The 14,651-nt window shown below is 45.6% G+C and overlaps 1 protein-coding gene and 1 pseudogene across 7 annotated transcripts in view; both read left to right on the top strand.

The window, feature by feature from the left end:
• Window positions 1-7,448, top strand: part of RNF24 (ring finger protein 24) — an 82,400-nt gene extending 74,952 nt beyond the window's left edge. For all 6 annotated transcript variants that reach the window (XM_083459118.1, XM_083459117.1, XM_083459119.1 and 3 more), the window contains 2 exons: window positions 3,528-3,607; window positions 5,135-7,448. In XM_083459118.1, the coding sequence (XP_083315244.1) occupies window positions 3,528-3,607; window positions 5,135-5,276 (222 nt within the window). In that variant the 3' untranslated portion in view covers window positions 5,277-7,448. The remainder of the gene's footprint in view (window positions 1-3,527; window positions 3,608-5,134) is intronic.
• A 5,726-nt stretch (window positions 7,449-13,174) lies between these two features.
• LOC310686214 (large ribosomal subunit protein eL18-like) lies at window positions 13,175-14,118 on the top strand (annotated as a pseudogene). Its single transcript has 2 exons — window positions 13,175-13,450; window positions 13,805-14,118. The product of its transcript is annotated as a large ribosomal subunit protein eL18-like (transcript).
• The last annotated feature ends 533 nt before the right edge of the window (window positions 14,119-14,651 follow it).

Here is a 14,651-nt window from a genome sequence, read left to right as displayed (position 1 = left end):
CCCCTCCAAGAAGCTCTGGGAACTGTAGTTCTGTGAGAGATTGGCTCTCTCCCATCAAAGAATTCTAAACAACCACTCCAGATTCCAGGATATATTTGGGGGGGGGCGTTGAAGAGGAGTCATGGCAGTTAAATAGATATAGAACTAACTTTATCATTAATAATATTTGATTAAGAACATTTCAGTTACATCATACTGAACAATATGGAATAATTTAAATCTTTGTTTTGTGTTGGTTGTAAAATGAAAAGTATAAAGAAAAAGTTAAACAAAAAAGAAAAGAAATAATTTCAGTTATAGAAACTAAGGTGAAAAGACAGAAAAGTGCAAATGTAAAGATATATATATATATATATATATATATATATATATATATATATATGCTTTCGTAGATTTTCACGGGTATAGGAATGCAGGTTTTGGTGTCTTCGGGTGTCTTCCCGTGTAAGAGTTGGGGTGTCTAGGCGACGTTTCGTCGCCTAGACACCCCAACTCTTACACGGGAAGACACCCGAAGACACCAAAACCTGCATATATATATATATATATATATATATATATATATATATATATATTATTACACTAAATATACAGTCTTACCTCAGCTCCTGAACGCCTTGGGAGTTGAACGTTTCAGCTCCCAAACAATCAAAAACTGGAAATGAGTGTTCCGGTTTTCAAACTTTTTTTGGAAGCCGAACATCTGGCACGGCTTCCACTATTATTTCTGGCGTGCCTGCACAACTGGAAACTGTTTGGAAGCTGTGGCTTGGTTTCTGAACATTTCGGAAGTCAAACGAAATTCCAGAATGGATTCCGTTCGACTTCCAAGGTATGACTGTAATCGGAACCAACTTAGTGCCAACAAAGACATGAAACCCACCTAATTTTCAGAACTCTGTCACATAAGCTGTGCTCTTCCTTTGTGAATAATGTAGAGCCTTCTCCAAAAATAAGTAAGGGGCTCTCTTTTCCATCCAGAGAAGAGCCTTGTGAAGTCTGGAATCTTGCCTCCTTCCTTTGCCGGTGAAATTAGGCATCACTTGGGTCACCTTCCTTTCGACTTTTTCCTGAGCTCAGCAAGGATGTTTTCAATCTCTTGTAACTCTTGAAATCTGGCAAGGTGGGAGGAGACATCGAGCCGATGAGGGGCAGAGAAGTCGAAAGCCTCCTCAGTTACTGTGGCGCCATCGGCGCTGACGGAATGAGTTACGGGGCTCTAAATTTAAATTTTGGAGGGAAATGGGGAGTGTGCTGGGGCCCCTGGTATGCGTGCTCAGAAGGCCGGACTTTCAGCAGCACAAACCTGACACCGTTATCGCTCTGCTCGGAGGAAATAAAAGCCAAAAAAGAAAAAAAAAGCAAGTTTGGTTATGCAACTGCCAGTTGCCACACAGCCGGAGAGGTTATTTTTATAGGCTATAAATCCTTACTGCTGGGTGGAGAGTCCCAGCAGGCCTTAGAGGAGGCTGGAAAGTTCTGTACCTTTCTCAAAAGAATTGGCTCTGACTCGGGCACATTTCCCTCCCGTCCTTTTTGTAGAATTGAGGAGTCCCTAAAGAATTAGGGGTCCCTAAAGGTCCTCTATTACAACCCCCTCTCCACAGTGCAGGAATCTCAGATACTGGAGACAAAGGTGTTTTTTTCTGAACTGGGATTGTTCTCATTTGTGGTGAATTTCAGCTTGAATAAATCAGGACAGTCCAGGAGCCAGCACAGTTATGGGTGCCTTCAAAACGATTTCATTTATTTTTATTTTACCAAAATTATCTCCCACACAGTCCCTGGCATCCTTACCTTTTGTTTTATTTTTTATAAAATATTTATTAAGATTTTACACAAAACATACAAAACATAAGTTTGTTTTTTTAACAATTAAAAGTAATTAAACCAACTATTACACATACAAAAAAGAAAAAAAATAACAACAGCTAAAAAGAGAATTACCAAAAAAGAGACCTAAAAAACCGGTAGTTGAAAAAATAAAAAAGAAGAGAAAAACGAAAGAAAAATATCTTTAAAAGAAATAATCCATTTTTCAATATCTTTAAGTTCATTTGCTTATTTCCTTGACCTCCTCCCCTTTTGTATTCCCGTTTACAAAATCCTTTCAGCAAATCCTTACCCTCTTTCATTTATCTTTACTCTATAATCTTAACCTATTATAACTATATATTTTCATCCAATTAACTGTCTATATTTACATATTCTTATTAGCCTTAATACAAAAACCACTTATTTTCAGTCCAACATCATTTTAACATTCATTAATTTTACAGTATTTCTGTAGATAATCTTTAAATTTCTTCCAGTCTTCTTCCACCATTTCTTCTCCCTGGTCTCGGATTCTGCCAGTCATTTCTGCCAATTCCATATAGTCCATATAGTCCTGGCATCCTTACCTTTTAATCCAGTCGAAAACATTCTCGCTTTGTAGCATCCAAACTCTTCTTCCAATGCAGCAATAGCAATTCAAACACATATTTTAAGAACATAAGAACAGCCTGCAGGATCAGGCCAGTGTCTCATCTTGTCCAGCACCCTGTTCTCAAAGTGGGGGGACAGTTGTCTGTGGGAAACCAGAAATCGGGATTCGAACACAAGACCAACTCTCTCCTCCTGCAGTTTCCAGCAACTGGGGCTCAGAAACCTTGCTGCCTCCAACTGGCAAATATAAATATATTAGCTGCAGCCAGTAGGGCTGTTCCTGTGCACATAACGTTTCTTCTTTTGAAATCTATCTGAGTCCATCATCCTAGTATGCCCCACGGAGGACCTTAAGGTCCACAAATAACAACATTTTGGAGGTCCCAAGTCGCAAGGTGGTTAGACTGGTCTCAACTAGGGCCAGGGCCTTTTCAGTACTGGCCCCGACTTGGTGGAGCGCTCTGTCACAAGAGACTGGGGCCCTGCGGGACTTGACATCTGGGCCTGCAAGCCAGAGCTATTCCCCCTGGCCTTTGGTTTGGACTCAGTCTGACCTTATGTTTCCCTCCCCTTATGGTTTTGATCTGTGGACTACTTTTAAAATGAGGCTGCATTTTAAACCGCGTTTTAACCTGTATTTTAAATTGGTTTTGTTTGTTTTCTGTGCCCCCCCCCATTATGTTTTACTGTGATTTTATTTGTGTTAGCTGCCCTGAGCCCAGCTCTGGCCGGGTCTGGCGGGGTATAAATAAAAATTTTTGTTGTTGTTATTATCCCTGGATAGCTCAGTTGGCTAGAGTGTGCTGTTGATAATGCCAAGGTTAGAATCATCAAATTGTAGAGCTGAAAGGTACTTTGAGAATCATCTAATCCAACCCCCTGCAATGCAGGAATTTGCAGCAGCATCATTATTATTATTATTATTATTATTATTATTATTCCCCACCTATCCGGCTGGGTTGCCATTGCAGGGGCTTGGACTAGATCCTCAGGTCCCTTCCAACTCTGTGGTTCTGAATGCAAAATGCTTCCTTCCCCCCCCCCCCATCTAACTGACCTTTCTTCTTTCTCCCCCTGTTCCTTTGCCCTACTCCTTTCAGATCTGTGCTGTTTGTTTGGAGGAGTTCAAGCCCAAAGATGAGCTGGGAATCTGCCCATGCAAACACGCCTTCCACAGAAAGTAAGTGCGCAAAAAAAAGACTGGGGAGAAATGTTTGCAAAGGCCTCCCTCTGGCCTCTCTTGGAAACCCCTGGGGCTGCGGCAGCCTGTAAATTTGGGGGAGCAGCGGAGGGGATGGGCCTCGGCCGTGAGGACGGTGCCGCCTGATTTCCCTAGAGGTTTGCACCCACCATCTAAGAGCCGGGTCCCGTCATGGTGGCAGCGGCAGAGGAGAAAGCCTTCCCTTTGTTTCCAGGCCATGGGGACATCCGTTAGGCGCATCCCTTGTCATGTACGATAAACAGAGCCAGACCCCATCCTGCAGAAAGTGCCAGGCTCCTTCCCCTGGCAACGCCAGTCCAAAGGATTGTGGGTGCCAGTACTCAGCCAAGCCAAAGAGGCTGGCAGTCTGATGCAGTATAAGGCAGTTTCAAATGCAAGCAGGGTGGGTTTACGATTATTGAATTTATTAGGGTTTTTCTTTTTGCCACAGGCAACTCAAAGCAACTTACCAAAAAAGACCTTTGCCCTTGTGGAGTGTTTCCTCAGCCTCCTCTCCTCTCCCCTCTCCTTGGGAGTCCTCTGGGCAGCCACTGCTACCATCCCGGGTCTCTGAGCTGCCCCCAGAGAGAGGTGCCTCCTCACGCTGCCCCACAGGGGCCTGGGACTTGTCTGTCCATTCCCAAGAGCAAGGGCTGGCAGACTGGCAGACTCGACTCCCGTGTCCGCTTTGAGGGCACCTCAGCTCCTGGCAACCAGCACCCCCTGGCTAACCCCAGAGGCACGATTCGCCTGGGGAGATTCTAGCCAGGGCTGCTGCAACAAACAGCCACATAAGCCTTTGGGAGGCAGAAATGGGAGAGGGCATCAGAGGAGGGAGGGAAGGAAAGAGGGATGGAGGCCAGTGTTGCCTGCGGCACCCCTGACCATCATTCAAGGCCCCCCAGGTTGCCGCGGCATACTGGTTAAAAACCACTGGTTTATTTGGGTTACTACATTGGCTCCCAGCACATTTCCGAGCACAATTCAAAGTGTTTGTGCTGACCTTTAAAGCTGTAAATGGCCCTGGTCCAGTATACCTGAAAGAACGTCTCCACCCCCATCATTCAGCCTGGACACTGAGGTCCAGTGCCGAGGGCCTTCTGGTGGTTCCCTCACTGCGAGAAGCCAAGTTACAGGGAACCAGGCAGAGGGCCTTCTTGGTAGTGGCACCCGCCCTGTGGAACACCCTCCCACCACATGTCAAAGAGAAGAACAACTACCAGACTTTTAGAAGACATCTGAAGGCAGCCCTGTTTAGGGAAGCTTTTAACGTTTAACAGACCACTGTATTTTAATAGTCTGTTGGAAGCCACCCAGTGGCTGGAGAAACCCAGCCAGATGGGCGGAGTATAAATAATAAATTCCATTCTATTCTATTCTATTCTATTCTATTCTATTCTATTCTATTCTATTCTATTCTATTCTATTCTATTCTATTCTATTCTGCTATATTCCTAGCTTGAAGTCTGCCTATATTGAAGGGGCTGCTTTCTTTCCCCGCCACAGGTGCCTCATCAAATGGTTGGAGGTGCGCAAAGTCTGCCCGCTCTGCAACATGGCCGTCCTGCAGCTGGCACAACTCCACAGCAAGCCGGATGCCCACGGACTCCCCCAAGAGCCCCTCCCTGGGGCGGCCAACATCGTATAGCTCCCCGCGAGCCTCTCTGGGGCGCAGCCTGCCGCCCAGAGACGTCCCGCTCTCTGAACCTGCTGCTTACGGCCTCGGGGTCTTCGCCGGGGCTTCTTCCATCTCGCGAGGAGCTCCCAGGACACACTTGAAGGAGGGGGAAGGTGCTTGGACCGCAGAAAAACCCTCAGCGCCGAGACCACCGCTGGTGCGACGAGAAGAGGCCATAACGGGCTCGGCCTTTTCCTTTCTTCCTTCCGACCCCCTTTTTCTTTCCGTAAGAGCACTTTACGAAGGACACGCGCAGGTCCGGCGCCTGCGTTTGGACTGAGCTGCACACATGCCGGAGCGAGGGATGTGAGTGGCGCACCCTTTGCGCCTCGGGATCGTAGAGGCCCCGCGTGGTCCTTTTTCTGCGGGTGGAATGGGAACCGTGCCCCGAGATTCTGCCGCTCAGCGGTTACCTCACACCGAATTGCCTGTGGCTTCCAGAACAGAACAAGGCAAGGGCCTGGCCTGTTTGCAGAACGATCCGCAGCAGCAGTCCGTGTGACTCTCTCGTACGCTGTGGGACGCAGAGCAAGAGCACAGCACAGCTCTCCAAAGGAAGAGTGGGTGCTTAGAGGCCTAGCGGCGACGCACAGATTATTTGGTTACCGGTCAGGCCCACGTCCACCAGGGTCCTGCTAGGCGCTTGAGATCCACACTGGCTTGATTCCTGCCTCAGAAAATGATTCCTTAAGTGCCCCGGGAGGGAGGCGGGGGGGGAGCAAACCACGCAGATTCCTGCCACGTTAATGGACAACTCTGAAGCCAAGGAAAAGCCAGGAGAGGCATCTTAGCAGCCTTTTGGATTCGGCAACAGGGGAACGTCCCTTTTTTAAATCCCGCAATGCGGCAAATCCCATTTTTAACCAGGTTTGAGTGCAGAAGGGCATTTGCCTGCGTAGAAGCTAGACCCGATTGGAATTCAAAATAAAAATGGCAACTATTACGAACCCTGGACTCTGCAAGCTTCTTAGCAGCTTTGCGTAGAGTTGAGTGCAGACTTTTGGCGGGGTGGGGATTCATCTGAAAAAGAGGCCTGCTAGATCAGACCAAAGACCCTTCTAGTTCAGCTTCCAGTGTCCCACAGCAGCCCCCCCAGAAGCCTCTGGGGAGCCGTAAGGGTGATAAGCCTCTCTCCCATTGCAGTTCGTGAGCAACTGGGGAGCCTCATTGGCCCTCCTGCCTCTTGACCCAGAGGGTCTCCCATCATGGCCAGTAGCCATTGATGAGTCTCCGTTTTCCAACGGGTGTTTCAATTCCATCCGCCCAAATCTAAACTTTGTCAACCGCTAAGGCACCAAGCGAATATATTTCGATGTATCCGAACATAGAGAATTCATTGGATTTGTTCAAAAGTAATTGTTTTCGGTTCCACTAGATAACTGGTCAGGGCAGGTTGGAGTCCAATTCATGTTCCATTATCGATTTGTGAAAATAATGTTTTTTAAGCAAGTTTCTGGCCAGAGGAAGTTCTGACGGTGGAGAGGTCCATTTCCAAGATTACCTGCGCAGATTATTTCGGGGTCAGCTAAGGAGGCAGGATGCTATCCCCAAACCCCCTTTTGGGCAGTGTGTTTTGTTTCTGTGTCCGCACTTGTTCAAAAGACACAGGGAAGGGATTTTGCAGTATTACGTTGTACAGCGCGAGGTTCCCTTTTTGCTAAAAATAAAATAAGATGGCACAGACTGTTCTTCCCAGTCCTTCCATAATAGGGGCAAATTTCCAATAGCCGGTTCTTAGTATGGCATGACTTTCAGAAGCCTTTTACTGTTTTCGTCCATCCGGGTTCAGCCTGATCTCTTCCTGCCCCAACTGCCGCGGTCTTCTTTTTGTAAATAGCGTGTGACTCGAGAGAGAGTTTATGAACCTTAGAAGTCCTCCTGGAGGAGACATTTGTACACTAAAATAAATAAATAAAATTCTGCAGCAGAATTTTTTTTTTTTTTAAAGAGAAAAGACACAAAGAAAACATGCTGGGTTTTTATTTTGTAAACTATATTTTTGTATATTTAATTGCCATTTTAAAATTCTAATGCATCTTTTTTGCTAATCGCTATTCTTAAATGCGGGGTGGGGGTGGGGGGAGGGGAACGTTTGCATGTGATTTGACTTGAACTGTAAATAAAGGCAGATTTTGGAAATAACAGCGGAGTGGTGGAATCTGTGGTTGCTTATCTATATATCCATTCGGAAAGTCAAAGCCAGCTTTGGGTAATCTCTTAAGGGAGGAGAACACATGCAAATTGCAGTTTTCACAAACCCCTGTAGCTCTTTTCTGTAAGAACTCTGGTTTCAGTATATTGAAATGAGTTTGCCAAGGAGCCATGCGTGGAATGTTTATGAACATTCTTAGCTGCCTGGAAGTTTTGAAAAAGAGCTTATTGCAGGAACGGAGTATACTTTTGGGGGGAAGGGATGCAGTAGGCAACATTACCACAAATGTTTGCCCATTGTCAGGAGTGAGCAGGCAGTAAATCACACCATGAATGTTGGGACTTTTCATTCGCAAGAACACGATCTGCACAGACTTGGATGACTGTGAGGCCTAATGAGCAGAGCACTTCATCCCCGGTAGGTCTTGCCCCATGGGTCAGTTGCCCAAGCAATCAGAGACTGTGCCTGTGTGCAGCCAACCTCTCATCTGCTCTTTTCATGCCTCTTCTGGTTCTGTGAGACATGGGGGGGGGGGAGAGATGTTCACAGCAGGAGAGGGAGACACCTGTGACTGCACCAGCCAGACTCATCACTGCCTCTGGGCCTTCCTCTCCTTCCACTTCTGCCTCTGATTCTGGACTTCTCTCTGCCACAGACTCTCCCCGCTCACTAAGCCCTGTTCCCTCTTCAGTTTTCAACACCTCCTCTTCCCAGTCCTCTCCCTCTGACCACTCATTGTCGTCTCACCACCAACCTGGGCTCTGAACTTTCTCCTCTTTGGGGTTCCCTTGCCAGTTCCTCCCCTCACTACTTTGCATCCAACCAGTCCATTGCACATTTGTGTGTGTGTGTGTGTGTGTGTGTGTGAGTGAGTGAGAGAGAGAGAGAGAGAGAGAGAGAGAAACTATGAAGGCGAAACAGATGGAACATAAAGCTCCATGCACAAAACACACCCGTGAATTTATGTAGGTCTGTACCCACTCTGGAAGAATGGCAGATGAAGGTGATGGACTATATGGAACCGGCAGAAATGACTGGCAGAATCCGAGACCAGGGAGAATAAATGGTGGAAGAAGACTGGAAGAAATTTAAAGACTATCTACAGAAATACTGTAAAATTAAGGAATGTTAAAATGATGTTGGACTGAAAATAAGGGGTTTTGGTAGTAAGGCTAATAAGAATATGTAAATATGGATAGTTATTTGGATGAAAATATATAGTTTTAATAGGTTAAGATTATAGTGTAAAGATAAATGAAAGAGGGTAAGGATTTGCTGAAAGGACTTTGTAAACGGGAATACAAAAGGGGAGGTGTGAGGAGGTCAAGGAAATAAGCAAATGAACTTAAAGATATTGAAAAATGGATTATTTCTTTTTAAGATATTGTTGTTTCTTTTTTCTCTTTTATTTTTTCAACTATCGGCGTTTTAGGTTTCTAGGTTTTAGGTTTGTGCAATTATTATTAACTCTTTAAAAAAATTATGTTTTGTATGTTTTGTGTAAAATCTTAATAAATATTTTATATATATAAAAAAAGAATTTCTGTAGGTCTGCACCTCTATTACTCCTGTGAAGTGTCTCACAAACACCCCTATAAGGTTGAACACATCTGGTCCAGCTTCCTGTTCTTGCAAAGGCCAACCAGATGTCCCTGGCAGAACCTGAGTGCAACAGCATCCTTCCCACGGTAAATGGGAGAACATTGCAGCTAGGAGCCATTAATAGCCACCTCTTCCATTAATTTATCTCATCCTCTTCACAACCGCCCAAATTGGTGGCCATCACTCCCCCTTGCAATAGTAAAGTCCATAGTTTAATGATGCTCAGTGTGCCTACAGTTCTTTTGCAGCTCCCAGATCATTCAGCTTCTTGGGCGTTCTCAATTTCTACTGTTGCAAGGCAGACAGAATTCCCCTGTGCACACATGTACACTTTTCGGTAATTTTATACCCCTTTATCGTGTCTCCTCTCACTCGCCTAAACACAAAAGCCCCTGCAAACTTGCCTAAGAAGTGAGTTGCTCCACTATTATAAACTTAATGAATGTTAAAATGTCGTGGTTTTCAGACACAAGGGGGTACAGGGGTATATGGTTAGAAGATTGAAAAGGACTAAGTTGACAGAGAATTGAAAGTAATAATTGGGAGTTGCTAGTTGAGGTATGGACATTGGGATGCAGAGAGGGGGGGTATGGGGAAGTCCAAGAAAAGTGGTCTATAAGAAAATATGTATGAAACTATGCGTGTTTGTTTGTCTTTTTCATTGTCTGTTTGTCTTTTTAAAATGTTGTAAAACCAATAAAAATTTTATAAAAAAAAAAAAAGAAGTGAGTTGCTCCATCCCATTGATCATGTCGTTTGCCTTTTTTTCCCTGAACCTTTTCCAAATCCACGATGCTTCTTTTGAACTGGGTTGAGAACTGCAGAAAGCATCCCCAGGTGGCAAGGGGGAGACAAATGGCAGCTGCTTCTCCCTCATTGCTCGGGCATTTGGGTTGCCCTTTCCTGAGCTGCGTTTGATCTTTTGCTAATGCACCGCTCCCACTGTTCAGGGCCTGTCAGCTGAGCATTGATAGAAAGCAGCTCTTGGCTGTGGGTGACGGCAGCTCAAGCGTGATGCTAGCTGGGTACATTATGAACAAGCTGAAGGGGGGGGGGGTCTGCCAGGTACCTTCCAGAATATCCAACGGGTGCCAAATGTGGTTGGCAGCGAGAGCTGTTCTCTGCAGGTGCACAAACAGAGATTTCAAAAACAAATAAATGTGGTGCATGCGAGGCGCAGATATGGGAAATCTGTCCCCGGAAAGTACAGCGTATCTCTTTTTGTGGTGCTGCATATTTTAAAGAAAAGCTGCTGCGTTTGGCCTTGCTGGGGGAAAGTATGCATTAAAATGTGTATATTTTGCAATACTTATTTATTTATTGAATATATATACTCTGCCCTTCCTCCCCCAAGGAGCCCAGAGCACCAGATGGACAATTTTAAAACAAAAAACAAAGGTACATTATTCTGAAACCATTTAAACAGCCTAAAAATAATGCAACATTTCTGCAATTTGCAGGGTTTTTGTTAATAACAACAATTAAAATATATATATATATTTAAAAACCTAATGAAAACTCGCCAATATTTAGGCGTGACTTTCTCCTAATAGCACAATTTTTTTTTTGCACATGATTATCTATAATCAAATGCATTACAAGTGCTGTTTTCTCTAATGTATTCATCTTTATGTACAGTATACTTGTCCCGATCATATGTAATTTTTTGTCAGTCGGTTGGTTAGTTGTTTGCGATGCTACATTCCCAAAATTAAGAGAAGTGCAAATTTCAAAGGATGGCTACATTTCAGTTCTCATATTGTTTCAGAATGTGCAAATTAGGTGGTTTTGCCTTTAAATGCAAACGGAATCAAATTACACCCCATTCCTAATACAGTGGACGCTTGGGTTGTGAACGTGATCCGTGCGGGATGCACGTTTGCAACCCGCAGCTGTGTGTCTGCGCACGTGCAGGTTGTGATTCGGCGCTTCTGCGCATGCGCAAAGCGTGATCAAGCGCTTCTGCGCAAGCACGACTGCTGAATCCTGGAAGTAACCCATTCCGGTACTTCCGGGTTTCGGCAGTCCGTAACCTGAAAAAACGCAACCTGCTAGCTCAGAGATGGAAGCAGGAGGAAACTCCAACGGTGGAAGAGTGGAGAGAAAAATTGATAGAATATGTAGAATTGGATAAATTAACAGGGAAAACTAGATATACCAAAGACCAAAAGTTTATTCAAGACTGGGGGAAATTTGTGGGGTATCTGGAAAACAACTGTGATGTAAATACAACGCTAGTGGGGTTTAAAGAGGCACTGTAAAGAATCAATAAGTATTGTCGATTAGAAATAATGAAGGGAGGGAGGGAAAACGGCAATACGTAAGAACGGAATGCGTATGAAAGGGAAAACTACGAATGATTGTCAGTAACGTTGAAGGAAGTCTAAAATGGATAAGAATGTTATGATATGGATAAAAATGTATAACTGGTTGGAAACCAATAAAATTTTAAAATGCAAAAAAAAAGAAAAGAAAAAACGCAACCTGAAGCGTCTGTAACCCGAGGTATGACTGTACCCACCTGTTCCCTGCCCCTCCACCATTAAATCCAGATTGACCATTTCCGAGGGAAATTTAGCAAATTAAAAAACAAACACTGCCCATGACCCATTTGTGATATATCTCAGCAACCTCCTTAAAAGAGTAAGTCCTCTTCTGAAACACCCTAAGATCAGAACCACCTAGAAGGTGATGCCAGCCTCTCCTCTCTCTCTCTCTCTCTCTCTCTCTCTCTCTCTCTCTTTCTCTCTCTCTCTCTCTCTCTCTCTCTCTGCTTGCAGGAAACCTCCTGTGTGTTCCACACACAAAAACAAAAGGCCCCTTGGCAATTTCTTGCAGCAACACTTTGGGGAAGACTAGCAGGCCCAAGGGATACGTGCTTTGTTTTCTCTGAATACTGTGCTTCTCTGGCTTTTCCGCACACCAGCCTTTTAAAAGTCGCTTTCCCAATGTGAGTCGCTATTCCAGCATTTACAGCCAGTGTGGCACAGTGGCTGCAGTGTCGGAATAGGACCTGGGAGACCAGGGTTCGAATCCCTGCTTGGCCATGATGCTCACTGGGTGTGACTCTGCACCAGCCTCTCGCTGCTCTTGTGCTCGGCTCCAGCTTGCGCAAGCATCTGGGTGGCCACAGTGAGAATAGGCTGCTCAACAAGATGGCATTTGGCCTGACCTGCTCCTAACCCACACCAGTTTTCTAGAGATGGCCTTTGCGGTCCTCGATGGGCAGAGGCAGAGTGAGCAGAAGCAGGTGAGAGAGGCCTGATGTTTTCAGCAGGTGTTCCCAGCCATATCGGTGCTTGTTTGGTTTTTTTAAAAAACAGAGAGTCATTTATTTTGTCTTATCAGCGAAACGTGTTCCTACATGAAAAGGTTCCCAGCATGAAGGCTGCCTTTGCCTCCTCAAAGAGCTGATCAGTTGCGCTTCTGGGTAGGTGGACGTCTGCAGCTGTCCTCCTGGGTCCTCCAGTTTTCCAAAAGTGAGAAGACTGATCTGCAAACTCAGTGTCAGGAGCGAGCCAGCAGTAAATCACACCACACAAGTTGGAGTTAACTCTTTATTAGCAAAATCACTATCTGCACAGACTTGGTTGAGTGTCAGGCCTCCTGAACACAACAGCTCATCCCTGCTAGAATCAGTTGCCAAGACGGCTGTGCAAGGCCCCTTGTCTCCAGGGTTTACCCCCAAGCAATCTGAGACACCACTTGTGTGCAGCCAATCACTCCTCTGCTGATTTTAGGCCTCTGCTGGTGGTTCTGGGAGACCAGGGGGAGGAGAGCTTGTCAGGAGGAGAAAGACCACTGGACTTCTTTGCCTCTGGGCATTCCTCCTCTCCTGATTCAGCTTCTGCCTCCGATTCTGGACTTCTCTCTGCCACAGACTCTCCCAGCTCATTAAGCCCTGTTGCGTCTTCAGCTTCTGACACCTCCTCCGAGTCTTCTCCCTTTGATGACTTCTTGTCCCACCACCACCCCGGGCTCTGAGCTTTCTTCCCTGGGGGTCCCCCAGCTGGCTCCTCCCTCTGATCCTACCAGTCCGTGACACTCAGCTACCCCATTCGGTGAGTCTGCCACACACCCAGTGACAAAACTTTGAAACACTTTTTTCCCAGGCACCACTGGCACTGCCATGGGAGTTAACATACATCACAACATGGACCGGAAGGTTTGACACAAAGAGCCTAAGAGCCTAAGAGAAATCTACCTTCACCTCCTGGTCAAGCTCTACAGATTTATTGCTCAACAGACCAATGCAAAATTCAACAAGGTGATTCTGAAACGGCTCTTTATGAGCCAAACCAACAGGCCTCCGCTGTCCGTTTCCCCCATGATCCGTAAGATGAAGCTCCCAGGCCGGGAGAACAAAACTGCTGTCATGGTGGGTACAGTGGTGCCTCGCAAGACGAAATTAATTCGTTCCGCGAGTTTTTTCGTCTAGCGAATTTTTCGTCTTGCGAAGCACGGTGTCGGAAGTTTTGGAAAAGCTTCAAAAATCGCCAAAAACTTCAAAAAAGGCTACCACACCGCGTTCTATGAGTTGCTCCTCGAAGTCAAGTCGCAACTGTATTAACGGTGTTAAGAAAAAGGAAACAAACTTGCAAAAAACGCAAGACGTTTCCGTCTTGCGAAGCAAGCCCCTAGGGAAATTCGTCTTGCGAAGCAGCTCAAAAGCCGCAAAACCCTTTCGTCTAGCGAGTTTTTCGTCTTGCGAGGCATTTGTCTTGAGGGGCACCACTGTACAGTGACCGATGAGGTTCACATCCAGGAAATCCCCAAACTGAAGGCTTGTGTCCTGAGAGTGACCCAAGGAACCTGTACCCACATCCTGAAAGCTGATGGCCAGATCATGACTTTTGACCAGTTGGCCATGGCTACCCCGAAGGGCCAAGGAACTGTGCTGCTTTCTGGACCCTGGAAGGCTCGCAAAGTTTACAGGCATTTTGGCAAGGCCCCTGCAACCCCACACAGCCGTACATCAGATCCAAGGGCGGCCAGTTTGAGCAGGCTCGAGGTCGCTGTGCCAGTCAAAGCTACAAAAATTAGATTGGGTCTTGAAATATTTGAAGGCTGTGATGCGCTGGATTAAATTTGCTAAAACTTTGAAGCAATCAACCACATTTTGGACCATCTCTCCAGAACAGCAGTCTATAGATAACCTTAATAAAATAAATATAAATAAATGAGAAGGTGGTTCCATTGCCAGGCATCACTCCTCAATTCACGTTGAAGGCTGCATTGATCACTTTCGCATGCTCTTTTCGAAAAGAACCGCAGCGAAGGCCTTTTTTCTCAGCAAGTGTTATTGGGTGGATCTGTGCTGCCCTCCAGTGACTCCGATGAGTAACAAGCAAAGCTTTGGAAGAATTGGCTTTCTCTTTCCACCTCCGTGACAGGTGAGCACAAGCTAGCCAATTTTTAAACAGGCCTCAACGAGGGTTTTTTTGCACAGGTTTCAAAAGATAGGACCACATCCCCTGTACAACATGCAGAACAAAGACATTGGATTCTTATCTCATTATACATGACTAAGCCATTTCTCACCTTCTCACCCCTTGCCTTTTCCTGTAAGACCTATTGCAGTCGTTAAGAGT

The sequence above is a fragment of the Podarcis liolepis genome (assembly GCF_965112155.1).
Source record: "Podarcis liolepis genome assembly, chromosome: 9".
NCBI lineage: Eukaryota > Metazoa > Chordata > Lepidosauria > Squamata > Lacertidae > Podarcis > Podarcis liolepis.
Note: the sequence above shows the minus strand (reverse complement) of the source record. Positions and strands in the feature narration are given on the sequence as shown.